Raw genomic sequence first — 27,353 nt, forward strand, 5'->3', positions numbered from 1 at the left:
AAAGATGTGGACGTTATTCATCTCTAACATCGTCTTAATAAGTAGAAATCAATGCGAGCAAACTGCATTTCCCACATTTAACCACCAGAGGGCTTCATTCAACTGCAAAATAGTTTCCCTGATCAGCCCCTTTGAAAAACCATCCAAGTCAGAAAACATGGGAGCTCTCCTTAAACACCACCGTGGAGGATGCTGTATTTATGGATCACATCTAAGTGTTTGAATCAAAGCAGAGCAGTTCATAGGGTTCGAGACACGACTATGGATGCGCAGCTGTTTCACAACAGATCCAAAATCTGTGCCTGTTTCCCCACCTAATAACTTCCCACTCCGAAGAGGTACCACAGTTCTTCCTGATGTTTTGTCCACAGTCCCTATATCTTTTAGCACACGCCTTTTGTGTTACTTAATGAACAGCCTATCTCAGCCCATGCATTTTCTCTCTTTCACCCTTCTGATATCTCCCCCATCCCACTGTGGGGAGTGAGTGGGTAGTCATTAAGAAGTCCAATTGCATCTCTTGACTCCAATACTGTTTCATCCTGCTTCCCCACACACAGCTTAAAATCATTTGCTATAGGATTAAGGTAATACGTTACAGCCCACACTACCCAGGAGATCAGTTTGCATTCATCTGTTGGCATCTCTGGACTAACCTGAACAACCTGAGAATAACGTTGCCAAGTTTTGCCATGATATCTGTGGGAAGTTTAGATATAGTGCGATGTTACGAGTAATATGAAGAAAAGCCAATTCATTGATCACCTCATTCCATCCATAGCCTACACAGCAAGACAACACCAAACCAGATGGTTTGGGTATCTCTACTTATTATGGCAGGTGTACTAGCAGAACAAGCAACTGCCACCAGTTGTTAAGTGGCACAGAGGCAGAACTACATGAAGCCCTGATGGGCTGATGCAAATCACATGTGTTAACTATTTAATAAGAAAAACTAAACCAGAATATCTCATAGGAAGCAGTCATGATTCGTAATTCACACACAATTTTCAGACCTACCATCCAAGTTAAAAGATCTGCCACAGAGAACAGTCACAGCAATACCCAGGCAGTCAGGTTTCGAGGCCTTTGACTTTCAGCTAGCACATAGAAGCCTTAAGGAGCAGCACTGAATGATTCCACGCAGACATGGACAAGCGTGGCTTGACCTTAAGACCACCTTATCCCCACAGCAGTGCTTCCTCTTGTATGTTTCCCTATCAGATCAAGACAGAAGTTACATTACTTTAAGGGTGCCTGAAAAATTCAGATAGCCAGTGGTATTCCTTACAGCTGGGTTACTCACTTGAGAGCTGAGACATTTGTCTCCATTAAGCCTGCCAGTGCTGTAACACCAGCAACCAGAAATCTGCATGCTGACAGCTCCAGAGTCTCCTCCAGAGTCAAAAGGAGGTGCAAAAGACCATATAGTATCACAGCCTGTTGTTATTGTGCCTCAGATACGTGACCTTCAGTGTTTCCTTTGCGTTGTGTCATCCACAGAACACCCGTAGTGGGAAAAGAAGCTTGGGAGTCATAAATAAATCCATATCCATTTATTTTCCAGCACCATCCCATACAAAAGCAGTAGAAACATCAACTGCATTCAGCAGAAAGTCTGTACAGCGTTATCATTTACAAGTTTTACATTTAAAAACCAGCAAATTAAAAAGAATCGGTTCTTTTCCCTAGACATTTTATGCTCTTGTCTGTATTAACAAATAACTCATCACTATTTACAAGTTCCAAATGCAGGTTATAGTATCTTTAAAGTAACGTTACTGCTACCTACGTCTTTCCATACTGACGCTTCATATTAAGTACTTCCTTCCCAGTTGTTTCAAAAGCATTTTTGTAAATGAAAAGAATCTGCGGTTTGGTGGGTGGTTGTTTTGTTTGTTTCTTTGCTTTTAAAAGCCAAGGCAGCCAAAACTGAAGTAACTGCAACAGACAAACGTGCTGATCAGCAGCATGCTTCTGTTATCACCCTCATTGCATCCAGGCAGATCTCTTGCAGTAGAGACAGAAGGAGAAGCAAAATGACATACATCTGATGAAAAACCTTTCCCTACTCTGCTTTCGATCTGCTGGTGAAACACTGGAATTAAGGATAACAAGGGAAAAATAAAACGACGAGATCTTGCCCAACTGTCTGTAATTCCTTGAGGATTGCATTGCCTTCAGCTGTTATTTTATAAAGTTTTGTTTAAAAGAAAAATATTAAAAAATATCTGATATACATAAATTAAAAGTTAAAAAGAAGCCGCACTGTTGAATTCAAACATAAGTTTGGTCCAGACAACAGGTAGACCAACCACAGCTCATAGAACTTCGCTTATAACTTTGCTTAAGATTTCTCACTATCGACAGGCGGAAAACGCTCAACCGATGAATCAATCGAATGTCTCACATTTCAAACAAACTTGCTCTAAAATGATTTGCACGGAACTCTTTAACTCACAGTATTTAAATCTTTAAGAGGTTCGCTCAAACACGCTTCCAAGTCAAATTCGCCTTCTGCTTGATAGTCAATGTGTCTAACTTTGGTGGGAGTGCCAGAACAGGTATCCTGGAATACAAAGTCAGTTAAATAAGAGCAGTTAAATGCAGGTTTATTGATGCAATAATTCGCATACTTTCTTCTTCATTTGTTTGAAATGGCCTCAAGTTGCGCCAGGGCAAGTTTAGGTTGGATATTAGAAAGAACTTCTTTACAGAAAGGGTGGTTAGGTACTGGAATGGGCTCCCCAAGGAGGTGTTTGAATCGCCATCCCTGGATGTGTTTAAGAGCCGTTTGGATGTGGTACTCAGGGATATGATTTAGCAGAGGTTTGTTGTTGTGGTATTGTTTCGTGGTTGTTTTTTAAGAGATAGGCTACTGGTTGGGCTGCGGTTGGACTTGATGATCTTCAAGGTCTTTTCCAACCTGAGTAATTCTATGATTCTATGATTCTGCAGTTCATTTAGGTCACTTTATAACAGAGGCTTACAAACACCTCTTTAAAGGCCATACAATAACCTAGTCTTAAGACTGACAAGATTTAAATGAAGGCTTCTGTCCGTTCATGCACTTTCTATTTCTCAGTCCCTAAATACAGCAGCTTATGAAATCTCTCCTATGTTCAGGCCATTCAGGTTATAATTCTAATGACTGGGCAGATTATTAACAAACATTTATGCAAATAAGAGGTGTTCTTACATAATTATCTTGACAGCTCGTTTGAGATTCTGTAGAATTGCTGCCTACGGATTCTGTCTCCATCTCACCGAGGTCAACAGGACTACTGTGAAACAATTCAAAAGCACACATCTTAGAGCAAATCATATCTTACAGTAGGAGTTCATGGGTGCACTTGTGAATGTGATGCCATAAGAGCAAGGAGAACTACAGAAGGTATTGAAGGTATTGAGGCACTGCTTGAGCAGAAGGTATAGGGACAGCAGGGGCAAACTGCAGGGGCAGAAGAGAATTGCAGGTTAGATGCCAAAGAATAAATAAAAGCCTTAAGATTGAATGATTAAAGACAACAGACGCTCAAGCAGTGCCTCAATACAGAAGACAATTCCTTGCTCTTTCCTTAAGTTACTTCTTCCACTGGACAAAGTGGAATTCCATTCCAATTCAGATTTAACAGCCTACATACAGCCCATATACTATACACAGAACTAGACCCCAGCATGTGGAGATACGTTAGCATTTCTACACCAACACACAGCAGGCTTCAGAACGAAACACCAACTAACCCCTTTCACGTTGATTGCAAGTAAATGTAAGCTAACGCAACGCTGTGCTTTTGGATCCTATTGATCCCTACTGAATGTATAATCCTCACCACAGTTTGGGAGGGCAGGAGAAGTAGTCTGACACAAAACTTCCTTAGGAACTAGTGACATTTGTTTCCCTTCATTCCAAAAGCCCACAGTTTGATTTTTGATTTTCCCTAATCTGTTCAATTGTTTTCTGTAGAGAAAAATAACTATTTGCATTATTCTATGCCTTCTAGAATGAAACAACGCAGTAGTTTCAATTGGAAATGTCTGTCATAACACTTTAACAGTAGCTAGAGTTGATTTTACAAGTATTTTTCTACTCCACTCAAGAAACAAGAATATTATACCGCTGTTCTTGAACCAGTAAGTGAGAAGGTTGTAAGGCATATTCTAGCACTCTCTATTGGTCTGAGCTCAATATTCATGAGACCTGCCAGTCAATCAGAACTCTCCAGTACTGCTTCTAGCACAGAGTAATTAATATAGATTGCACTGCAAAAACCAGCCTTGTCTTACTGGCATTTTTCCCTTTATAGAGCACTGTGATATCGACTCTGATTTCATCCACTGGAGATACATTCTAGAAGCAAGGGCTGCAAGGCCATTCCCACCAAGCACATCCTGAAAGCTATTTCATATTAGTGAGAAAGAACTGAGTAGCTCTCAAGAGCACAAACCATGGACTTGTCTCATAAACGGCCACACCATTTTCTTTAATATCTCTATTATATATATAGATATATCTAAAATGTATCTATTTATCTAGAATATTCCACACGTACATTTCTTGCAGATCACATCCTTCTTCAGTCGGTGGATCCCAGGAATGCAAGGCAACTTTCCACAGCTTTATCTGTTGGTCCCATGACCTACGGCTATACTTCTTAAATTTATTTGGAGTTCTGGGATGAACTCCTGGTATACGATGGCATCTATTCAGACACGGGGAGAAAAAATTAATGCTTTTCACACAGACTTATCATACAGATGCTTCAGACTGCTAGAAAGGCACATTATAACCTTTCAACCCAATAAAACTATTCCATAATAACTACTGCCCAATTGCAGCACTCTGCTGAAAGGCTGGCATCCACATATGAACATTTTGAGCTTTTCTTTCTTTGGGTCAAGTGGGGCAAAAAGAGACAATCTTAGATCTAAAAACTTAAGCGTGCAGTTTCGTGTATTCCAAATATATATTCCAAACTGCAGAACAACCACACTCTATTTGGCCTTTTACTTTACCAACAAGAAAACTGACTGCAAATAAAAAGCACTTTCGGTTCTTCAAGTTGATCAGCACAGCCAAAAGAACTTTCACTTTCATTTCTGCAGCATGAAAAAGCTTGAAGGGGAACTGCTCATGCACAGAGTAGTCGTAAAACTTAGAAATCCAAGATCCATTTGATAGCTTGTTTCATTTAACTGATTTAATTTGTAAATGCCTTTTATTTCAGTGTGTTTAGTATGTTTGCATGCTTAGAAAGAACAAGTTGGGACCTACGTTTGAATGTTTAGTTTTCCAGAAGCCCGAGCATCTTACCTTGGAACTTCTTTGATGTATCTGTCATAGGCAATTGTGTTTTTTCCATAGTTTATCTGTTTTTGTCTTCTCATCAAAACCACCTCATCCGTCTCAAGTTCTACTGCTACAGTGGATTCCTTTGAATCAGAACTGTAAGGACAGACTGTTACAAATTCGGGAGCAACAAAAAACGAGCGATACCCAAAAAGCAAACTCAGATATACAAGAGTCAAAAGGAACACGTGAAGCGTTTTCAAATGGATGCTTGAGATGTGAATGAATTTAAATGTTGGGGGAGAGCTAAAATGTACTTCTTCAACTCGGGGCTTCTCAAAAGCAACACCATGTTCGAAAAGTCAAATCCATTGCAAGGATTTTCTTCAGCTAAGCTAGAAACTTACCTTCCTGAAGAGGACTTCCTTTCTCTTGAAAACTCATTTACCAGGAGTTTTCTTCTGTATCTGCAAGAGTTCAAGTGGGTATTAAGAACATACACAGAGAGAACAGACATGGCTGCACTGTGACAGCTCAGTGAGTTTTACCTCAGGGCAATAGCCTTAAAGAAATCCATCTATATGCTGTAAATACTTTCCACTGTGAAGCAGATGCTTCAGTTTTCCCCTAAGAACTAAAGAACACAACACGTCCAAGGACTTCCTCTTCCTAAGGCTATTATAAAAAGATCTTTAAACAGAAAAGATATTGAAAAACAGTAAACAATGAGAAAGGACGTTGAAAGGAACCCATGTTTCTTCCAAAAGGGAGAGATTTAGAGACACACATGCCCCCAGTGTGCTACATTACTCCTGCAGCAGTTAAGCTGGCCTGAAAAGCACAACTCTGACTCCAAGGCTACGACTGACCTCCAGTCTTTATCATAGACTAGGACTGAGCCACAATCTGAGTCTGACTGAACAGCGAAGTTAAAAATTCAAGTCTATACAGCTTTCTACAAGAAAGCTGCCACTTCCCTTCCATTTTCCACTTCATCTCAAGCACCCACGGGTACCTTGCAATTTCTTTGTTAACGCTGGTTCTCATTTCATCCTCTTCCACTGCAGTTGCCCAGTCTAAACACCGGGAAAGGGGACCAGGGCCTTCTGGTGTTGTAAAACTGAAAGGAAAAAAAATAATATGTTCTTCTATTGTGTTTTACCCTTTCCCCACCATCTGCAATTTGCCAGTTGTTTGATGCTTTCAGGTAAAGTACTCACAACGGTTGTGAAGATCTTGTGTGATTCTATAGAAACGTCAGCAATAATAATAATTGAAGTAATAACTTCAGTATAGCCTGCTAACATCACGAGAAGGTTCAAAAGTGGGATGGGATATTCAAGGCCAGGCTGGATGTGGCTCTGGGCAGCCTGGTCTGCTGGTTGGCAACCCTGCATACAGCAGGGGGTTGGAACTGGATGATCATCGTGGTCCTTTTTCAACCCAGGCCATTCCACGATTCTTATATCTCTTCCTAATCATCAACTGCTGCCTACAGCGACTGAGGCCTTGATGGGAGGGAATCCCATCCAACCACTGTTACCTGGGAGCACAGACAGCCCCCCAACCTCTCCACAGCCTCCTTTCACGGAGCTCCAACCCGAACCTCCCCAGGCACAACTAGAGGCCTCCTCCGCCGTCCCAACCCCTCAGCCCCGAGCCGTTCGCGGGTCCCTCCAACCGCCGTCTCATTCTCTCACCTGTCGGCCCTGCTGTCCGAGGGTCCGCGCTCCGTCTCTCCGAACACAGCCTCACCGCCATCACTTTGTTTCCTCCTCTTCCCGTCCGCTCCGCGTTTCCTTCCCTGGGACCAGCGAGGCGGCGGCTGCGGGCTGCCAGCACAGACGCGCTTCCTCAGAGACCCGCCCGCCCTGCCGACCCCCCCAGAGCGCAACATGGCGGCACCTCGCCGAGGGCAACACGGCCCCGCCGGGATCGTGGGCAGCGCTCCGGGCCGCTCCTCACCCTCCGCCCGCCCTACCTGCTCCTGGCCGTGCCGTGCGGGCTCCTCTGGCGGAAGGACATTGCGCGGGGCCCTCAAGATGGAAAGACGGATGGAAGGACGGACGGACAGAGGAGGCCGTGCGGAACTGCCGCCTTACCAGCCAGCTCTTCGCATCTCCCGCCAGCCCGGCAGGCCCCGCCCCCGGCCGGCCGCTCCACAGCGCCAGGTACGGGGGGAGCAGAGAACCAGGAGAGGGGAGCGCGGCCTCTGAGGCGTCTCTTCTCTCCAATCGCTCCGTGAGCGCGGAGCAACCGCCATCCAACCCGCCTCGGGACTCGTTCGGAACCGCGACACGAATTCCTCCGTCCCCCCACCGCGATGGTTCGGCCCGGCCCGGCCCCGCCCCGCCGTGGCGGGAGATCGGAGCGCGGCTCAGCGCCGTTTTGGCGCGCTCCCTGTTCCCGCAGCCACCAATGGCAGCACCAGAGTCTGTTGTAGAATAGGCTCCAAGCTGCCTCCCTGTGTGCGCTAACAGGCCGGCTTTGTGCTCAGCGGAACACTAAGAGCTGAAAGCAGATCACTTCAGTTGTACTGTCCTGGAAATTCCTTTGCCTCACCTTGAGCATTACTGGATCTCCTGTGCAGTGCGTGTAAGAAATAGCTGCGCTTGCATTGGAATGTTTCTGCTATGCTACCACTCTCCCACACACTGCTATAGATAACAGCACTGTACTCCTGGATGAAGGACATGCTTGAAGTTCAAAACACACGGAAATCAAAGCCATATTCCCTAGACTTGCTCTGAGTTAATAACATGTTCATCTGAACTCATCCAAGCTGCCCAGCGATAGCTGAAACAAATAGAAAGACAACCAAACCCACATATTTCTTTTATAATGAAGCACTAATGACAACACTTAAAGTAGACTAAGAAGCATTTTTAAAGGTTAAAGACTTTAATTCCTCTGCACAAAGACAATATACCAAAACCAAAAACCACTCTCATATTTACAATCATCATAAAACACATGGAAGCATGCATGCTGGAACACCATCACTCTTCAATAGTACTTCAGAAGGTGCTGGACAGATTTGTTCCCTGTATACACACACTGTGGTATGTGACTGAGCTACTTCGCACTGGGATTCCACTGAACCTTATGCAATAAGCACAGATAGATGAGTCCCAGATGCTGCAGGAAATATAGAGCACAAGCCTCACCAACCTGCAGGCAGCCTCCTTTCACCCCACAATGGTGGGAGCTTGACCAATTTGACTTGTAAGTACCAGAGGCCTCACCCTCTTCCTATGTCTGGGCAAGCACACAGCCAGGAGGACATTCTTACTACTGAGCAGCAGCTGCCACCAATCCTAATACACTCCTATTAAAGCAGCAGCACACATTCCCCTACATATTGAGTCTTTTCTTCATTGGGAACTAGAAAACTTGCTATACATAACCAACGTAGTAAACTTCTATACACTTGACAGGCTTTGGTGAAGTCAAGCTAATGCTCCAGTGTCAAGTTTTTTGTCATACAGTCAAGTTTTCTTGATGAGTCTTGGAGAAATGAGAAGTGTATCTGAAAACCTCAAAGTAGCACAGAAGTTCTACAAAACTCACTTGAAAAAAAACAATCTAAGCAACAACTTGAAGTAATGCTTTGGAAGGGACTGGAAGTAGTTTCCAAGCTAGCAGCTTACTGCTTCAGCAGAACAATGGGTGTCTGGCCTTGGGAGTACACTGCCAGCCCCACAAGGTCACTGTGCATTATCTCAACAAGGCCACAGTTCCTGCAGTGGCGTTATGAAGTGCCAACTAACAGTGGCAGAGCTGAACCACTGCAGAAAGACAATTAACCGCTCTAACAAATGTATGTATCCCACCACTTAAGTCACAAAGTCTGTAAAGAAAAATGTATTGTACCTGACATATACTTCTCATCTAAACTCCATTGGAGTCACAGACCTCACTTTAATGTTTGGAGCACAGCACTAGAAAAGTGAAACAAGGGAGAGTCAGTTTAGCCAGGACACCCCAAGGCCAAGCAGCTTCAAACCTGCAAATACTGCTGCTTCTCATTTATTTACTGTAACAAGAGTAGCCACTGACCTCATCATCTTATCCCCTTTAGCAATATTGGTCACAATGCAACATAAATCAAAGTGAAATCCAGGTATTCAGATTGCATGGCTGTTTATACAGTCTCATCCCCTCAAAGAGAAAGTGCTGATTCTGATCATCTCCCTTTCTCCCTTCTCATGTAGGCAGATGCTAGCTTAATATGTATTACCTCAGAGAATGGAAAATAAGCCAAAAAGATGATCAGGAAAAGCTAAAAGCAATTTGCTTTTAGCAACTGGAAACTGGAATTATCTACATTCTTTTGGAGCAGTTCTCCAGGCTGGATACATGATTCTGGTCCAGTAGAGAAAACAAAGTTTAACTCCTTGATTCAGCAGGCAGCATTCTTCACTCTGACTCAATATCGCACCAATTCACCAGCAAAATGTTAGTTTGCTTTAAGCAGCATCATCTCCAAATGGCAACAGCAAGACCCATCAATGAAAGGAGCCTTGAGAACATGATGCACGTCATCTGTCAACACAGGTCAAGTAGAAACGTCCTCACAAAAGCTTTAAGGAACATCCATCATCATCTTAGCAAAATCTGAATAAAATCGGAGGTTTTATACTTGAGGCAGAGCTTGGAGAAGACGGTTTATCCTTAAAGATCTGGAGAAGCCTAAACAAAGAGACAAACAGTGTTTTCTAAATACAACGTATCTAGTCATTAATGACAAAATATTTACTCTCTTAAGCTGTGATGTTACAGAAGTAACAAATGGAACAGACCTGAACTTAAAGCACAGTGTAAAAGACCAAGTCATAAGTCCACAGTAAAGAAAGCGTTAACACTTTGAGAATGTAACTTACAGTAAAAACAGAGTATCACACATATAAATGATCTCTTTTCCAACCCCTTATATCATCTTCACATAAACACTTATTAATTCACAGAACACGTTTCTTTTAATTCTGATTATCAAAATCCTGATATGTGTTCTACTTTCTTTTTCCTTTGAAAACCAAGCATACTTTCAACAGGACAGACGTGTAACCGCAAAGCTGAGAAGTATCAACTGACTAAAGGCTCTCAGATTCCATTACAGACACATGCTTTTTGGTTTTTTTCACCTGTGTTTTTCACCTTGTGTTGATTGCATAAATGCTGACTGTAAATCTCTTCCTCGTTCAGTGCAGAACTCAGGAGACTGCACCAGTCGTCCAAGGTTTGATCTGCTGATTTCAGACTATATCCTACTCTTCAAATCATTTTCTGTCGCAGGAGAAAGTCCTCCTTTGATATTTCTATATACAAAAGACAGACTGAATATTTACAAATATTAAATTAGCACTTTAGAAAAATACCACGTTAAGACTCAGTTATACTTAAAGAACTTACAATCGTTTGAGCCAATAGAATAAATGCTATTAGAGACATCTTGTTTGTTAGAGTTCCACCTGCCCTTTCCTCATACTAATAAAGGAATACAAAATCTAAGTCGTGTAAAACCAGTTGGGTGCCACATTCCAGGTAGTTTTATCATGCAGAATATTCCAGACAACATTGAAGACATTTATATCCTATTCCATGCGTCATGTAGATCAACAACAATCAAATTAGATAAAATACAATGTTCATAAAAGATTCAAAATAGAATCTAACCCATTAATGCATTACAAATCTATAGTTCAAAAGAAAACTTCCAGTGAAATCTGCTGCTGCAAACACAGCTGTGACTGCATCACAGAACATTAAGAGGCAGGTGGAGGATAAAATGCATTATAGGTTTTCTGGCTGAATGGATTGATATTTAAGCTCACCAAGCCCAGTGTGCCAGATCTTTTAAGGCACTGAATTAAATATAAGAGGATAGGATAGAATGCTAAGCATAGTAACTGAATAGAAAAAACAAACTGATCTACTTGAATGGAAGCACTGGATTCTGTTGAACAGTATGGGCTACTGAATGGGTAAAAGTTGGTTGTCACCATCAACTCACCGTGGTATTTAAAGTTTTTTCCTCAATATTCTGTCTTCGGTACTTCCCCATCCCCTTTCAGGGTACTCTGACTGATGTCCTTTGAATAAACTGCTACAAAGCTTAAGCCTATAAATAAAAATCCATACGTTTTCCTTCTGTATCTCTATTTCAGTTCAAAATGACTAAGTAGCTTAACTACAATAATCTTTTAATATCAAATACAGCGTGTGTTTTACTGTAATAAACTATAACTAGAGAACTTTAAGGATAGATTTTTACTACACACCTGAGACTTCCCTAAGAATGACAATAAAAAAATCCATTACTATAGAAGTTTGATTTGGAATATGGCAATAACACAGACATGGTTCTAATTTAACATGTGGAAAAGCCTGATTGACAGGCTGTGTTTTATACCTCTCCAGCTGGCAGTCTGAGTCTCTGCAAGTTTTGCTATCAGGCAGAAAGATGCTGGCCTTGTTCTGATTGTTCCACCCTGAAGAACAACTGGTGGGAATGGGGTCACTGCATAAAGAGAAGTAACTGTCATTGTAACTGTCAGCTGCGAAACAGCTTTGCTTCTGAAGAGAGAGTTTTCAGCTCCTGGCCATAGCAAGTGAGAAACAAGTAACAACCACAGGGCCCAATTCTGCTAAATGCCATTGTTTTCCATAAGACAGCAGGGTAAAGGGGCTTAGCATTTTGCAGCTTCATGGTGGAAGCAGCAGATGGAGAATCACACTGGGAAAAGCCAGCTAAATTCTATGAACAAAAATAACTAAACATACTACATGCTGCAAAGAACACAAACAAAACAGTATTAAACTGTGAAGGGAAAACAAGATTAAACGAAATAAGGACAACGTCAGTGCAGAAGCAATTAACAGAGATCACCGTTATGGTATTTACCTTCTTATTCCTATGTTGTGCTGTACTTTCATTACTTCATCATTTTCACCAAATTTTTCCCAATCTGAACACTTTGTAAAGGCTTCCTGATGTCCCGATTCTGTAAGACTAGAAAGAAAATGAAAAGGTTGGAAACCATGGAGCCGTATCTCATAGTTTCTCTTAATTCTTCAGAAGGGAGCTAAGTAAAGAAAAAACACCTGTATTCATATTTTTACTGGGGCTAATGAAAAGATTCTATAATCTCCCCAGAAGTTAAATCGTTTCACTTTACTTGTGGTTGTGACTTATCTTTGTCTGCTTTACTTTCAGAGGGCTGGAGCACCTCTCCTGTGAGGAAAGGTTGAGGGAACTGGGATTGTTTAGCTTGGAGAAGATCTGATCTGGTGATCTGATCCACCACTTGATCAAGCAGCCAGCAGCCCTGGAACTTGATGACCCTTCAGGTCTCTTCCGATACAAGCCATTCTATGACTCTCTAATTTGCCCCCAAGTAGCCAATGTTGTATCCTCTGACAATGAAGCTTTGTCAGCTTTGCAGTAACACATGCAATTACACAGCTTATTTATTCCGGCATGACTTCCTATCCTTATTAAATCATATACATTTTTAAAGAAAATTAAAGCTACTAGTGGAGAGAAATTGCAGTTATACTCCCAGAGTCAGTTTGTAATATGAATTACAGCATCGCTTTATACCACATGCAGAATCGCTTCATACCTTCCCAGTGCGCAGTACATATGCACACAATGGCTTTTGCCCTTTGAAACCACAGAGGAGTCAGGACTGTTTCGTTTTCTGCGTTTCCATACTGGTGAAGAATCAGGAGAACAGGGACTACAAAAATAAGATGTAGATTTTACACACAAAGTGTCCTTCATCTGCATTCAAATGAAATTTGGCAACCATTCCACTGCATTTTGAAAACAGATCTGAGTCACAACCACACGAGGAACTTCACTAAGCTTGGAAGCAGAACTATTTTCAGCACGTATAACCTGCAAAGTATCTCAGAGTAGGCAAGTGAGTGCATAAGGTGCTTTCCTTTTACTCTCCCTGCACAATACTGTTAATAAACAATTAATAATAAAGGACACTGCTTTCTTTTGCTATTAACTATGAAATCCTGTAATGGTGTTAATTTTTCCTGCATTCAGTTGCCTGTAATAGAGACGGACTTCATTCTACAATGTAAACGCTACTCAGCATTAACTGTTCCCCTCATCAGACTTCTACAAAAAACAAAGAATACAACCTGACAGCAGCAGTGTGTATTCAGTCATTGCAGTGAGTTAATGACAGAAGTTACAGCTCATACCTCTCTGACGTATAGTCTGTCTGGCAGCACCGATCTTCACACTTAATTCTGTACTGCTTCTCATCCAACAGAGTGGAGCCAGAATCATCATGATCTTTATAGAACCACTCTTGGGTACTGCCTGAGGGTTCTGTACTCCTAGAAACACACAAAAAAACACCTGGATTTCAATTACTGCTCAAGTAGCTTAATACTCTAAAAAGAAAACAGTTAAGCTGCGCTGGTTAATAGTTAACCTCAAATAACATTCAAATGGTGCAAATACCTGCAGCTTTCACTGCAGTTCAAACACAGCATAGCTAAAAACTATACTGCAGTTACAGTGCTAACAGAAGTATATTATCTGTTCCCTATTTACTAGTCCAAAGCTTTCAGGTGGTGTGAGTGAAGCCAGCTTTGTTACAGAAATTCATAAGTATGAGAAGCCTAAAACATGCAAGGGGAGACAGTGTATTACTGCAGACAGACTGAGCTTCTTCCAGGTGCCTTACTGGAACTAAATTCAGACTAAATAAAATACCATCTTGAAGGTTAATAGAATTCAAAGTGGAAAAAAGGTTTTTAAGTGATTCCTCCTATTTCTGAGCCTGACATTCTTTTTTTACCCCCTGCCCTCTTCGCTCCAAGTTAGTATTGCCCTAACAGTTCTGTGCCATAAGAGGCGTGCTGATTGATTCACCAATACATACACTGGCTGCATATCCCAGGTTTCCTCAGTAGGAGGATCCCATGCATGCAGTGCTATCTTCCACAGCCTGATTTGCTGGTCCCAGGATCTACGGCTGTATTTCTTAAACTTGTTTGGTGTTCTAGGATGAACTCCTGGTATTCTTTGATTCCTGTAAATACACAGTAACATTGAGATTTCAAGACATGACTTTTGCCCTTCAAAAAAATCCTGCCCATCATATAAAGCAAGCATCAGTAATTTAATAAATTGCTTTCTTATTGTTTACACCTAAATTGAAACAGGCACACTCTAAAGCACTGTTTACAACAGACAAAAGATACGGTACAGTTTCAGACTGGATGGTCATCCAGTCTAGCAAGGATGTCAAAGCACAGTGTTTTGGATTTATGCTTAAACAGTGCTAGTAAGACACTAATATTTCGACTGCTGTTGAAGGTTGCTTCAAGGCTTTCTGATCTAACCTCACTTTGCTGAGCTCCTTCCTGCAGCCATTAAGTTGAAGGCAGGCAAGAAGCTGGGATGAAAAAAGCAGAATTCCATATTACATAACATGATGCTTAGCTATTAAGAAATAAATAAATGTGACAGTGTAAGAAGGGGAGGCATCTTACAAAGCAAGCACTGCTCAGCGCATGGCATGGTATCAGCCTGCTTGAGAGAGGCAATAAATGACTGCCTTTGCACCCACCACCTTCCCTGCTCCCTTTACCTATTAAATTTCACTATTCTCAACCCACTCTCCATCCCACTGAGTTGTATGAGTACTGGGCTGCTGGCAGGGGTCAATCCCCAAGTACCTCCAGCACAAAATAATACCTTTTCTAGTCCCACCATATTGGAGTTGTCTTTATGCTTTGGGGGGGGAGAAGAGGGAGAGTGAACATATTACAATCATGCTTTAAATCAAACAAAGCACTGTAAGTGGTTTCTCATAACAGCTTCACAGACTGATAGAATTAGCCATATCAGTTTTGTTATCATTCTGCAAGATAAACAGGCCCCTGCTATAATGGAATAGTATTATTAACTACTCTTTTAAATGCCATGCAGATTTATTTTCTCTAAATAGTGTATCCACATTTATTTTCCTGGATGTTCTCACCTTTTCTATTCTCCACCTATAATTTAACTTCATGGAAGATATGACCGTGGTACTGTGAAATATCTGTGATAATTTACAATACCTGCTGTGGATTTTTACTCACTGCAGATGAAATGCTAAGTCACAGCTTGAATCAAGCACCTGAGCACCTGGTGGGAAGTCAAGGCCAACCCAGGGGAGCTCAGACGTATTGCAATGTACCTGAGTGACCAGAAGGGATGGAGCTAGGATCCACCCCTCCCCAGACCTCATTAAGGGTTGACAGCGGAGATAAGAGCATCTCTCACCAGAGATCCCTGCCTATGAGAGGCCTTCTGAAGGTCACTAGCTCTTCTCCTTCATTTCTGTGTATGCTGCTGCATTTTGGCACATTGTCTTTTGCTGTAGCCAAAGCCTTTCCCACCCTGCTATTGTGGTACATTCCATCCCACTATAGCATTACAGTCTTCTAGTTTTATCTTTCAGCTTTTTGGTCAAGAGGAAGCTTACAGAGCTCCCTGCATTGCTTGGCAATACTCACAACAGAATTTTAGAAGCAGAACCCACAGAAAGTTGGGCAACTTTAAGTAGCAAGTCATTACAAAAAGTAAAAACAACACCTCTAAACAATCTCCAAAACAACAAACATAGAGGCATGTTCATGTGTTACTACTGAACAGCTCCTGAGTTCTAACAGGTCTGCAGTAAGCAGAGGGGGCTGACTGCTAAGTCTTCATTTAAGTTCTTAAATTCACAGACTTTTAACTCCTGAGCAAGAATGACTGAAAGCATGAAGTTCAAATTCTCATTTCAGTTAGTTACTGACTTATCACTGAAAAGTGGTTACCAATATTTAAACGCAAGGCTTAATTCATTCCTCGCTGAAGCACCTTTTCTTGTAATGAGTTAACTGTGTATTGGTCTAGCAGCAGTCATCAGAAAGGTCAAAGGAAACAGATTCATACCAAATTCAAAGCATGTTTGCTACTGTAGGAACAGCAATACACAAATGCAGCATTTAACTATAAAATTTCCTTAACTAAGTAACTCCTATGCAAAAAAAAGTCCAGCTTCTTTTTTAGGAAGACAAACTAAAGCTGTGTGTCAGCCTGCAGATACATCAAGGAAAAGCAAGTTTATCTGGAAACGTGAAACACAGTGCAACTTACTTAGGAACTTCTTTAATGTATCTGTCATAAGCAAGTGTGTTCTTTCCAAAATTGATCTGTTTCTGTCTTCTCCTCAGAACCACTTCATCTGTTTCCCTTTCAGATGGGGCAGCAGAATCATTTGAAACACAGCTTAAAAACAAAAGTTAGAACAAAGCTGAAAAGCACCTTAATAGCTTTACATCAAGTCATATAAAAACATAACCGCAGGTACTCAAACAGTAGAAGTAATGTTTACTTCAACAGTTCACAGAGCTGGAAGTTGTGCTGACCAAACCAACCATTAGAACCAATGAGGTTTCTAAGTTTATGCAGTCGTTCAGATTTGTAACAAGTAAACATAAGCCTGAGCTGCCTTATTATAAGAAGTTTACAGATAGTGCCACAACAGGGAAATAAAGCAGCACATGATTATTTGCACACACCTGTAGAAAACTGCTACTCCATAAAAATAGATAACATAAAGGCTTGAATGATTTCATGGCTGTTTCTCTTTCTAAGCCTAGAAGGTTCTTTTTCCTTTCACTATTTTGTGTTATGGAAAGCTGCAATGAATATGCAATTTAAAACTAAAAAGAGTTAGAAATCATCACATAAAAAGCTTTGTAGATGAAACTTCTCATTGCTTTTCTTTCCTCTAGGTTTCCTCAGTTTTGACAGCCTGGTTGCATTTCAGATCTTCATTAATGTATTTGAAGTAGTCGAAGACCACAAAACAGTAATTTAATTAATTATTCAATACCTACTTAGTCATTTTTTTAGTAGATGTCCTCATTGCTTTCCCTTCTTCAATTCCACCTTCCCAGTTGGGGCAACTAGAAAGAGGCCTAGAATCTCCTGGTGTTATAGAGCTGGAAAATAAGAAATTTTCATGAGCTTTTGTTGCTCAGAACTTCATAAACTTCAGCAGAGGACAAACACAGCTTTCACAACTGTAACTCCCTGAGAGAACTTCTACCTCGTTTCAGTTCAAATTCAAACAAATCATTTTAGCTTAAGTCACCTTCTGAAGCGATAATTCACTTTACTTTGTGGGATAAGGAAACAGTCACAAGATGAACTTTACATCAGAGCACAGACTTGACAGTCTCTTACCTGTACCAGCTTAGCCACTGCAAATACTTCCTTGTACTGCAGCTCCATCAAAGAAGACAATAAATGGCACTACATGATTTAAACAGACCTCCCATGTATTCCTTACCTCTCCAGCCAGTGGTTTAAATGGCCATATTGATATCTGCCGAATGCCAAAGAACCTGAATCATTCCAGCTTCTGTATTTCTGCTCTTGCTGCCAACACTGTGGATGCTGCACAGAACTGGAAAACAAGCATTTTCATCAGGACTCACGTCATAAGGAGTCATTCAATGCTGGCTTCCAAACCCACATATAAATATAGTACATCACTAAACTCTTGGAAGAGGCAAACCTATAGAACTGTCAGTTTTGGCACAGGAAATGGCATATTTAAGGTGAAGTAGGTCAAACGCTTACAGAAAAACACTCTGACATTAGAAATTCATCAGGCACTACATGGAACCCTCACAGGTAAGCAGTGGAGAGAGCACGTGGCACCTGAGATACACTGAAAGGACAGCCAAGGATTGCTTAAGGATTAAGTTTGCTGAGTTCTCCTTGCCTTCCTACACAGTTCTGGCAGCTCTGTTGTCTTAGAAGGTTGTTTGCTATGTACAGCAGCTTCTCAGCACCTAATGACACCAGACCTGGCTCACAGAGCAAGCACTGCAACGGTAAGTGAGCCTGAAATGGGAGCCTGTGCTGTCAGTTCCCCAGTTCAGAAGACTTGGTTGGATATCAAGGGACATAGAACAGGCTCCCCAGGGCAGGGGCTCAGCCCCAAGCTGACAGAGCTCAAGGATCATTCGGACATTGCTCTCAAGACGTGGGGTTCAGATTTTGATGGTGGTTATGAGGAGCTGCACTCGATGGATCTTACAGGTTCCTTCCAAAGCAGAAAACGCACTCATTACCACACCGCTCTGTGCACGGCAAGCGCTGCCGGATCTCCGCACTTCCTGAAGCCAACAAGCGAGAGGAGGAAAGGATTTTCCTATTTAATCCTGGATTAGCACTCTGGGTTCGTTTCCTTTACTGTCTCACTCTGGCAGTTTGCTGCTCCGTCCTCACACCACACAACTTACTCCTAACCACAGATCCAGGCAAAAGGACGCAGCGGACGAAGCCCTACGGACCGGACGTAAGACCCACGCACCGTAAGACCACAGCAAAACCCGTACCCCAGCACACCCGGCTCTCCACGGCAGCACTCACCCGCGCAGCCCTCCCGGCTCCCCGCTGCCGACACGGCCCTGCTGCGCTCCGAACATGGCTGGGCCGAGCGCCGCCGCCTCCGCCACCGAACATGGCTGCAGGCCCGGCGCACTGCGCAAGCGCGGCTCCGCCCTCTGAAGAAGCGCGCATGCGCGGAGCGCACTGCGTTGTAGCCTCTCCTTCCGGCTTGGGAAGTGAGAGCCCTTAGTGGGTGCTTGTTTGAGTGCGGAAAGACGTTTAAATGTTTGATGATAGAACCTAAAACACATAACATACAAGAATAAAACTACACGCGCTTCAAAATCATATATTTAATAAAATCCATAAAATTAGGAATGGTATATATTTCACAACTAGGAAATACTTTAAAGCATCCTCATCTAAGCCATCTCAGCTCATATAAGCCTTCTGAATGCAGATTAGCAGAGTATCATCTACTAATAACCAGTGAAATGCAGGTGTGTAGTATGGGAAGGGTAAAAGTGACCCACAGCATCTGCAGGTAACCCTTGGGTATAACCCAGGGTATAGTCCTATTCAGGTTATAGCAGGAAAGCTTATAGAAGGAATACCTTTCACTTCTGGTGCATTATAGGATATCAGATGACCTGTGCTCACAAACCTGTCGTGGTTTTGCCTTCTACCATCTCTACTAAGGAGACGTGGTGGAGCTTTTGAACAAGTTCATTCTGAAACGCGGCCTTTTAAAAGCTTCTAAACTTCGGATGCGGGCCAGAGTACTGTGAGAACTTCAACTTAGAAAACATGCTTAAGGAATATAAGCCAGGCACTGTTATTAACATCATTCATCGTTTTATTTTGGTAATTATTACTAAGTTGAGGCACTTCTGTGGAAAGAGCACAACCATCAAAAGATTCAGGAGTATTTATGACTGTTACTTTGTTTTACTGCCATGTTGGCAAAAGAAATAAGTTGAGTAAAAGCAAAGTTCCACTGGAATAAAAACTTCAATTCGAAGATGATAGATTTCTCTAAGGAAAAACTGTACTGCGCAAGCAATTGGGATCCTAAAGCTTTTGCTCTGTGTGGAATCACAGGCAATTGGCTCTTTAATAAGAATATTTGCAATTACATGTGTTATAATCTAGTCTTTATGATCTTCATAGATCCTTAAAATAAACATTTTTATTCCAGACAGAAAAAGAGACGTATGACTGTCAGTGACAAAGTCCAAAATTATGCATTTCCTTTTATAACTCTTTCAATTACCGCATCCTTTATATCTGTGCCATATTATGCAAACTTAAGTAAACATTTTTTTTGTTAAGTCTACTGTATATAGTGAGAAGGTGCATAGCAGACAACACCATCTGGCCCTGTAAGACTCTTCTAAAGGTTAAATAACGTGCTGCCAGCAATTCCTGCTCAAAGCAATCTTTCTTCTCAAGGCAAGTTGTGCCAGTTAAGCACTGCCATGTCACTTGTGCTTTTGATTTACAATAAAGATCCTTCTGATCATGGGAAGTATCAGGGCTTTCATTCTCCTAGGCCAAAGCATTAAAATACACCCTTCTCATCATCCGGCCCACTTGTTTCTATAAGTTACTGCCCCGTAAGGAAAACAACCTGGGCAAACAAACATTTGTATCTCAGCCACTGCAGTGCACAGAGCAACATAAAAACCCACACATTCTCCAGAAGCTTGAAGCTCTTCACCGAGAAGTGTGCCAAGTAACTGTTCATTGAAGTGTCTGATGGATAGATGAAATGGTAAGCATTGCACTGAGGTCCAGGAGAATGGCTCCTCGATGTCTATTGCTTATGATCAGGCTTTGAAGTGCAAGCCTGAAAATTTTCACTAAGGAAACAATGTTGGCCATTCTCGGGGTGCCTAGCACAGCAACTTCTATCTCTGTGATCCTGACATCTATTTCAAGGAAAAGGCAGTCCTTCAGGAGAAAAAACAAACAAATAGAAAGTAAAAGCTTCGAAGTAGTCGAGCATTCTTTCAGGTAATTTAGATAATTCAGATATTTGAAATGTAGGAAAAAATCCATCACCTAGAAAACACTAAAACCCTAAGCAATGTAGTATGCAATACTACAATGTAGATGTGATACCGCACAGCAATAGCAGAGCAAGTAAGCAGGGCACAGTTCTAAATCCTTCTGTTTGAAATAGATATGTCCGTCAGAAACTAAACTGTCGGCAGACTAATGGAATAAAAGGTCCTTGTGGAAATTATTCATATTCAGGAATTCAACTCCTTTGTCTAGAGAAACCAATCCCCTTTATAATGGAGGGAACCAGCAGAAGGAGAACAACTGGTATTCTTGTTTGGTGAACACTTGCAAAGATGAATAAGAACTTTGCAGATGGATTAAAGAACAAACAAAAGTATCAGTGAAGTCTAACGGAAGTAATTTTCTCAGTTAGCCCTTTATGAAAGAGTCAGAAATACCTACGTTAAAAAGAGAACAGTACTGCAAACATGGAAGGGATGATTTTATACCATCCAAGATGTAGAAAGCAAAGTTTTAGTAAATGTTTCAAGCAACATTTTTTCAGAATCTGACATCTGATGAGTAAAAATCAAAGACAAAAGGTAAAAATTGAGAAGAACTGAGATGTACATCTGTTTTCAATGTTGTAAAATAAAGCTCTGTAGCTTGCACTCCCACGTAATGCAAAGTCTAAGAAACAATGAAAATGGGCCTTTTGACCCAAACCACTATGAACTACATCCAAATGTAAAAAGTTACAACATACCCAAGTGTTATTCATCGTATTATGCAAACATCTAAAATGCAAAATTTGGCTCTGCAAGTTGGACAAGGCACGTGGCTTGACAGCCAGGTCTCTGGGTGCTGTTGGTCCTGTCGGCTGGCAAACCATTTGCCCATGCAGGTGAGGCACCACATTGGACGACAGTAGCATTGCTGGCATTCTCCTTCATTTGGCTCTTGGCAGTTCTTGATGAGCTTGATGTTTGCGATAGTCTGCATGCATCCAATGCATGGATCCAGCTCCTAAAAGAGAAAAATGTCACAACTATGAACTGCAAAGAATGGCTTCTTTCTTGCTCTCTAAAAGGCTTTTGTAAAAAGATCTGCACAGGAGCTTAACAGGAATCCGAGCTGGATAAAACCTCAAGGCAGAACTGCCACATTTCCTCCAATTGGGTTCACCAAAGACAAAAGGCTTAGAATCATAGAACCATTAAGATTGGAAAAGACCTCTAAGATAATCTAGTCCAGCTATCAGTCCATCCCTCCCACACCCCCTACCATGTCCTCAGTGCCACATATAAATGTTTCTTAAACATCTCCAGGGATGGTACTCCAGCACCTCCCTGGGAAATCCGTTCCTCATATCCAACCTGAACCTCCTCTGGAGCAATGTGAACCCATTACCTCTCATCCTATTGCTGTCACCTGGAAGAAGAGGCTGACCCCCATCTCATTACAACCTCCTTTCACGGAGTTACAGTGAACAACAAGGTCTCCCCTGAGCCTCCTCTTCTCCAGAAGGAAAAAATCCCAGTTCCCTCATCTGTTCCTTGTAAGAACTGCAATACTAATCAGATCCCCAGAAATATTACTGAAGGAAGGACTCCATGTCCTTATTTACAATTAAAGCAAGTCCCAATTAAGAATTATTAATATATTACAGAAGATCCAGCAAAACTGGGCTGTCTAGAAAATCAAGCTGTTTAAAGCCCAGTTACTCCAGTGCTCCATAAACCCTCTGGAAATGCAACCTCACCACGTCCAAATGTTTTACAGTATTACAGAAACAACTTCTGCTGTGCTATTTCTCATGTCTCAAAAGTACGATATTCACAATACAGTTCACTTTCTAGAGAAGAAACAGAAGCAGCAGCTCGATCTACATTCATTACACATTCACTGGACTAGAAGGTGAACTCAAAGTAAACAAAGTTACCAATTACAATAATCATAGGCTCAGCTATATTGTGAAATAAATGATTACAGTCTCACATGGATAGAAAGTCTCACCTGAGTGCTTGGAACAGAATATGTCTGGTTCATTTCCACCAGAGATGTAAAGGTTTCTAGAAATAAATCACTAAGGCTTTGATGGATCACAACATTAGCTGCATTGCTGATGGGAGCACGAAGCTTCTCTCGGAGCTCCCCATACTCTGTGGAGTTCAGCCTTGAAAAAGAAAAGATGGAATAAAATGTTACCTCAATTATCCATTCAAAAACCTTGACAGTACCTTGCAGAGGTTAACATCAGAAAAGCGAGTACACAGAAAACCCAACTGTTGTGCTGGGTTTGTTTTATCTAGGGTGTTTTTTTGGTTGTTGTTTGTATTTTTTCCCTCGTATCTCTTAGAACATGCAGTCCTCCTGCCTGGATCCCAACCAGTATATATAAACATATTCAGGCTTCATGTCCAATCGGTCAATTCAATAGCATGAGCAAAAGTATATATATAGTGAATTATTTATAAAATACTGCATGCACAGTTTTTGTCCACCAATGTCTGTTTCCTTATACCCTAAGTTAATTATAAGGTATATATAGTAACATATATGTAGTTAACCATAGTATATTAACCCCTGAGGACAGAAATTAGTTATTGTACCATGAGGCACGTATCATGTATTGATGCAGCACATGTATGTATCAGAAGAAAGATGATACTAATTTCTGATCCTCTGATACATTTATAGATTAAAACTGAAACTTCACACAGGCTGCAAGTGGCTGCTGAATGTGACTTATGCTCTGATAAGGCTGTGCTTCACACTAGCTTGCTTCTAGTAAAGGAAGTCTCCCTGAGTCCCATAGACCTCACATGGCACAAGACCTTGTACAGATGACGCACTACTGTTGTTACCCTTCAAAATACAGCACTGAACTCCCCAGCTTTGTGTGCCCACTCATTAAGCAGCTTTTATAGAGAAGCCCTGGGAACACTGCCCTAAAATACCTCGGTCTTTCTGCCCCAGCTCAGTGCCTGCAGCACAGCACAATGAAGCGCTCATCTTTAATTCCTGGTGGTCTCCACTGTTTTATCTGCTGAAACAGAGTTTGCTGACTGCAAAACTAACACAGACCTTTGTACCCAGATAAAGAACCCTCACTGAGCACAGAGGGAAATGTGCTACATTGCTCCATGTTCTGCCTACACAGAAGCATTTTTCTTTCAGAAACATCCCTATTTCTGATTCTGGAAATACACAATGGTCCTACATTCTTAAAAAGTGAATTTTGTCCAATGGCACTTTTTTTAAATGCCGTATGACTGCATTCCAGAATACTGGCTACTTTTGATGAATCTTCTTACAAGAACTTCTAAAAAACTCTTCTTGATGCTGTTCTGGTTAACCACAAAATTTGGGGGTTTGGGACTGTGGAGGATCTTATGCTTTTCCCAGTATGAGGGGATGATTCTTCTCTTATCACTAAGAGAAGATAATTAGCTGTTTAATATTTATCTGGTACTCTCACAGGTCTATAGAAGTCTCAGGATCCTGTAATGCTTACCTTAACCCTGCAGTCGGAGCATATCACCCAACTTCTGACACGTCACCTCTATGCCTTCCTCATGCTACAAGCCTACCTGCTTTTCATTACCTGGTAAATAAAGGCTGCTGACATTTACAACAACAGACACTCAAATACCTTTTCAAACATAACTGTGGGAGCACAAACTCCCTTTCATGACACAAGAACAAAGCAGATTTTAGCACCGTTCTGATCAGCGTTGAGGGTTTCTGCAGAACTTTCTTTCAGCTGCATAGGAAGACTGCTAAAAAAATAGCTGAGGCCCTTGGAAAACAAGGCCTAATTGTTCATAGCCTGTTTACTATGATTTACTGCTATTAGAACTCATCAATCAGAAATGGGTTACTTCCTAGCTTTAAGGGCAGTTGACTTGCAGTAGCTCAGCATGAATTCTTTGGAGCAACAACAAAATCAGAAGCCTTGTGCAGAGTGAGGGGTAAAACTACAAGTGAACAACAGCCAAGTTTAGACATATCACTATTAGTTCACCACCAAAACTTGAGAGACTGAAGACTTGAAGATTCTCTCTTATTCTCTATTGCTTCTTATTGCTCTCTTCCAGCATCTACCTCTCACTGGAGTTTCACCAGTTACTTCTTTCTGCATCCAGCACAATCCTTTTCCTAAGAGAGGATGGAACAGGGCAGTCCCTCTTGTTTCTTTTTAACCACTGTGCATTTATTATTGTGGGCACATGAATCTTTCTAAACCTTTTTTTCACTGCGCTGCATGGTAGAACTGTGCATACAGCATCTCTGAGCACCAAGCAGGGAGAGAGAGACTCAAGGAGCTTTCAGATTTGCCCCCAAAACACTTCACGAACACCATCATATATCACATATATGTCATCATTGAAAAGTGTTATTTTGTTTTACCGGATATCAAACGCCTTCACATAGGGATTAACACTGGCAACACGGATGGTGAGGAACTGCACGGGCATGTTTGAGTCTGGTGTGAGTTCGTGCTGTCTGGAGTCTGTCACAGTCAAATGAATGTCCTGCTGCTGGGCGACATGTAGGCAGTAGGTGGTCACCTTGATCACCCACGTGTCTGTAACAATCACTCTCGCTCCTGGGGCTCCGGTGGCAAACTTGTCAATTCTCCTAAACTCTGTATTGATGGAAGAAGCCACTGCCCTCCAACCTGACTGTGGCAGAGCATAAACAGCGAGCGTCCGGGCCAATGGGTGGTTATTCCAACCCTTCCGTGACCAGTAATATGCCAGGGTGCTGCTGACTGCTGGAAGGAGAACGGCAAGGAAAAAGAAAGTCTTCCATTCTTTTGAAGCCAGGTAGAAAAAACAAAGGTGTTTCTCAGGTGCAGCGAAGCACATACCAAGGTAATAACCTGCAGGGAAAAGGAAACAATTAAGTGCAATGACTTCAACCATTAAAGGACAAGAAGTGTGAGAAGCAGCCATGGTCCCTCAGCAAAGGAGCTGATGGGAGGCCTCATGGCAGCTCCAGCACTTTACAGGGAGCATAAGGGCAGCTCTGAGCTCTGCTCTCTGTGACAGCAACAGGGCCTGAGGGAATAGCATGAAGCTGTGCCATGGGAGGGGCAGCTGGGGGTCAGGGAAAGGGTTTGCACCAGAGGGTGGTGGGCACGGAATGGGCTGCACAGGGCAGTGGGAACTCAAGCTGCTGGAACTCAAGGAATGTTTGGACAGCACATATGTTCTGATTTGGGTGGATGGTGGGACTTAGTGGCCTTTTCAGCCTAAATAATCCTATGATTTTGAAGTGGTTTCACGTGGAGCCGAAAGTGGAATTCAAACCTTATGAGTCCAACTTGCAATATTCTATTTCTTTAATTTTAAGCACACCAATCAATGCAGACCCCTGGTTAACCCATCCGGTGTGTTCACTGATGTGCATCTGGACAGTCCTTTCCCTAGCCAGGACAAGAGTACATTCAATACTTCATATCCTTACCTGTCACTGATTTCTACCTGAAATACACTGCCAAAGGAAGCTGATTCGAACTTCCAAGTTAAGTAAAACATGATTCCTTCGCAACTCCAAGTGCTGCCCACAAAGATAAGCGTGTAGGCCACAAAGAACCCTGGCAGGAAGGCAGCCCACCCCCCGGCCCGCCGCTCACCGAGGGGCAGCAGTGAGTGAGCCAGCAGCGTGCCGGTGCTGCGCCGCAGGTGGTACTGCACGAAGGCCGCGTCTTCGCTGCCCAGCCAAGAAGCCAGCAAGCTCTGTACCGTCAGCCCAGCCGAGCGAACCTCATCGGGAGGGAAGACGAAACAGACGGCGAACACCAGGTAAGCCAACGTGAAGGTCACCGCCGGGCTCTCCATCCTGCTCCGCGGACCCGCCGCCCACCCTCCCACAGGGGCACGGCCCGGCGCGGCGCCGCGCGGCTCGCTGGGAGCGGTAGTTCCACCCTCTCCTCCCCCCCTTCCTCCCTCACTCCGCCTCTATGGCCGGGTTTAAATCTGAATGGGAATGAGAGAATCTGCAGGTCTGAGCAGCTCTCTGCCTGCTGGAGCTTCGGAAACGCGTGATTTCATGCTTAAAGGCTGCGGCAAATGAAGTAGCTTAGAGCTCCATCCAGCCTAACCTTGGCTGTCTCCAGGGGTAGAGCATCCCCCACCTCTCTGGGCAACCTGTGCCAGGTCTCACCACCCTTATTGTAGAGAACTTCCTTAGATCCACTCAAAATCTCTTTTATTTGTGGCCCAAAGGATATTTGACCTCTTTTCATTTGCGAAATGACGATCAATCGTAAAAATCAGGTTGGGAAGCTGCAAGCTTGCTTTCTGTATCATTGGTTTTTACTAGTATTTGCTTATATTTTTACTATTATTTATTTAGAAGATGGTTAAATCGGAATAGCTGAAATGCCGTGGACATACATGAGGCTACAAGGGGTTGAACGTACCCAAAACACAGTAAAAAGTCATCTCTGGTTCCCACTGACATAGAAATATCATAGAATCCAAATCCCTGCCGTGGGTAGGGTCACCGAACATCGAACACGGGGCTTTTGTTGCTGTTTTATTTCATTTATCTCTTTATTTTCCCCACAGAACCGTTCGGTGCTTCCCTGAAGGCGGCTCTAACGGAGGAGGCGCTTGGCCGCCAACTCCC

At 42.4% G+C, this 27,353-nt stretch overlaps 3 protein-coding genes across 4 annotated transcripts; all 3 read right to left on the reverse strand.

Annotated features, from left to right (window-relative positions):
* Positions 1–1,542: 1,542 nt before the first annotated feature.
* On the reverse strand, positions 1,543–7,615 carry LOC140251612 (histone RNA hairpin-binding protein-like). Its single transcript, XM_072335593.1, has 8 exons — positions 7,272–7,615; positions 6,991–7,122; positions 6,306–6,410; positions 5,698–5,757; positions 5,315–5,446; positions 4,554–4,703; positions 3,200–3,284; positions 1,543–2,569 (listed from the first exon to the last, which is right to left on the reverse strand). The coding sequence occupies exons 1-8, from the start codon at positions 7,313–7,315 to the stop codon at positions 2,453–2,455; spliced, it is 825 nt and encodes a 274-aa protein (XP_072191694.1). The 5' UTR covers positions 7,316–7,615; the 3' UTR covers positions 1,543–2,452.
* Positions 7,616–8,160: 545 nt separating this feature from the next.
* Positions 8,161–19,982, reverse strand: LOC140251066 (uncharacterized). Its single transcript, XM_072334303.1, has 13 exons — positions 19,978–19,982; positions 18,747–19,004; positions 17,656–17,772; positions 17,201–17,305; positions 16,455–16,586; positions 14,203–14,352; positions 13,514–13,651; positions 12,916–13,032; positions 12,195–12,302; positions 11,703–11,810; positions 11,304–11,411; positions 10,435–10,626; positions 8,161–9,982 (listed from the first exon to the last, which is right to left on the reverse strand). The coding sequence occupies exons 1-11, from the start codon at positions 19,980–19,982 to the stop codon at positions 11,312–11,314; spliced, it is 1,338 nt and encodes a 445-aa protein (XP_072190404.1). The 3' UTR covers positions 8,161–9,982; positions 10,435–10,626; positions 11,304–11,311.
* TMEM129 (transmembrane protein 129, E3 ubiquitin ligase) lies at positions 18,913–26,624 on the reverse strand. 2 transcript variants are annotated; one of them, XM_072335203.1, is made up of 5 exons: positions 26,356–26,624; positions 25,125–25,599; positions 22,728–22,887; positions 21,478–21,737; positions 18,913–19,004 (listed from the first exon to the last, which is right to left on the reverse strand). In XM_072335203.1, the coding sequence occupies exons 1-4, from the start codon at positions 26,558–26,560 to the stop codon at positions 21,489–21,491; spliced, it is 1,089 nt and encodes a 362-aa protein (XP_072191304.1). In that variant the 5' UTR covers positions 26,561–26,624; the 3' UTR covers positions 18,913–19,004; positions 21,478–21,488. The 2 variants fall into 2 exon arrangements, with proteins under 2 accessions (XP_072191304.1, XP_072191303.1); XM_072335202.1 differs by lacking the exon at positions 18,913–19,004 and having other exon boundaries at positions 19,045–21,737.
* Between the last annotated feature and the right edge of the window lie 729 nt (positions 26,625–27,353).

This window comes from Excalfactoria chinensis, chromosome 4, assembly GCF_039878825.1.
Source record: "Excalfactoria chinensis isolate bCotChi1 chromosome 4, bCotChi1.hap2, whole genome shotgun sequence".
Classification (NCBI taxonomy): domain Eukaryota; kingdom Metazoa; phylum Chordata; class Aves; order Galliformes; family Phasianidae; genus Excalfactoria; species Excalfactoria chinensis.

Excerpts from the sequence above, each read along its gene's own strand:
- LOC140251066 (XM_072334303.1), bottom strand. Across the intron at positions 16,587-17,200 it reads TCTACTAAAAAAATGACTAA|CTGTGTTTCAAATGATTCTG; the intron begins GTAGGTATTGAA and ends TTTGTTTTTAAG. Across the intron at positions 12,303-12,915 it reads ATGTACTGCGCACTGGGAAG|TCTTACAGAATCGGGACATC; the intron begins GTATGAAGCGAT and ends TTTTCTTTCTAG.
- LOC140251612 (XM_072335593.1), bottom strand. The coding sequence starts at position 7,315 with ATGTCCTTCCGCCAGAGGAGCCCGCACGGCACGGCCAGGAGCAG. Across the intron at positions 5,758-6,305 it reads GTTAACAAAGAAATTGCAAG|ATACAGAAGAAAACTCCTGG; the intron begins GTACCCGTGGGT and ends GAACTCTTGCAG. Across the intron at positions 5,447-5,697 it reads AGGAAGTCCTCTTCAGGAAG|TTCTGATTCAAAGGAATCCA; the intron begins GTAAGTTTCTAG and ends CTGTCCTTACAG.
- TMEM129 (XM_072335203.1), bottom strand. The coding sequence starts at position 26,560 with ATGGAGAGCCCGGCGGTGACCTTCACGTTGGCTTACCTGGTGTTCGCC. Across the intron at positions 25,600-26,355 it reads TCACTCACTGCTGCCCCTCG|GTTATTACCTTGGTATGTGC; the intron begins GTGAGCGGCGGG and ends TTTTCCCTGCAG. Across the intron at positions 22,888-25,124 it reads GTGAAGGCGTTTGATATCCG|GCTGAACTCCACAGAGTATG; the intron begins GTAAAACAAAAT and ends TTCTTTTTCAAG.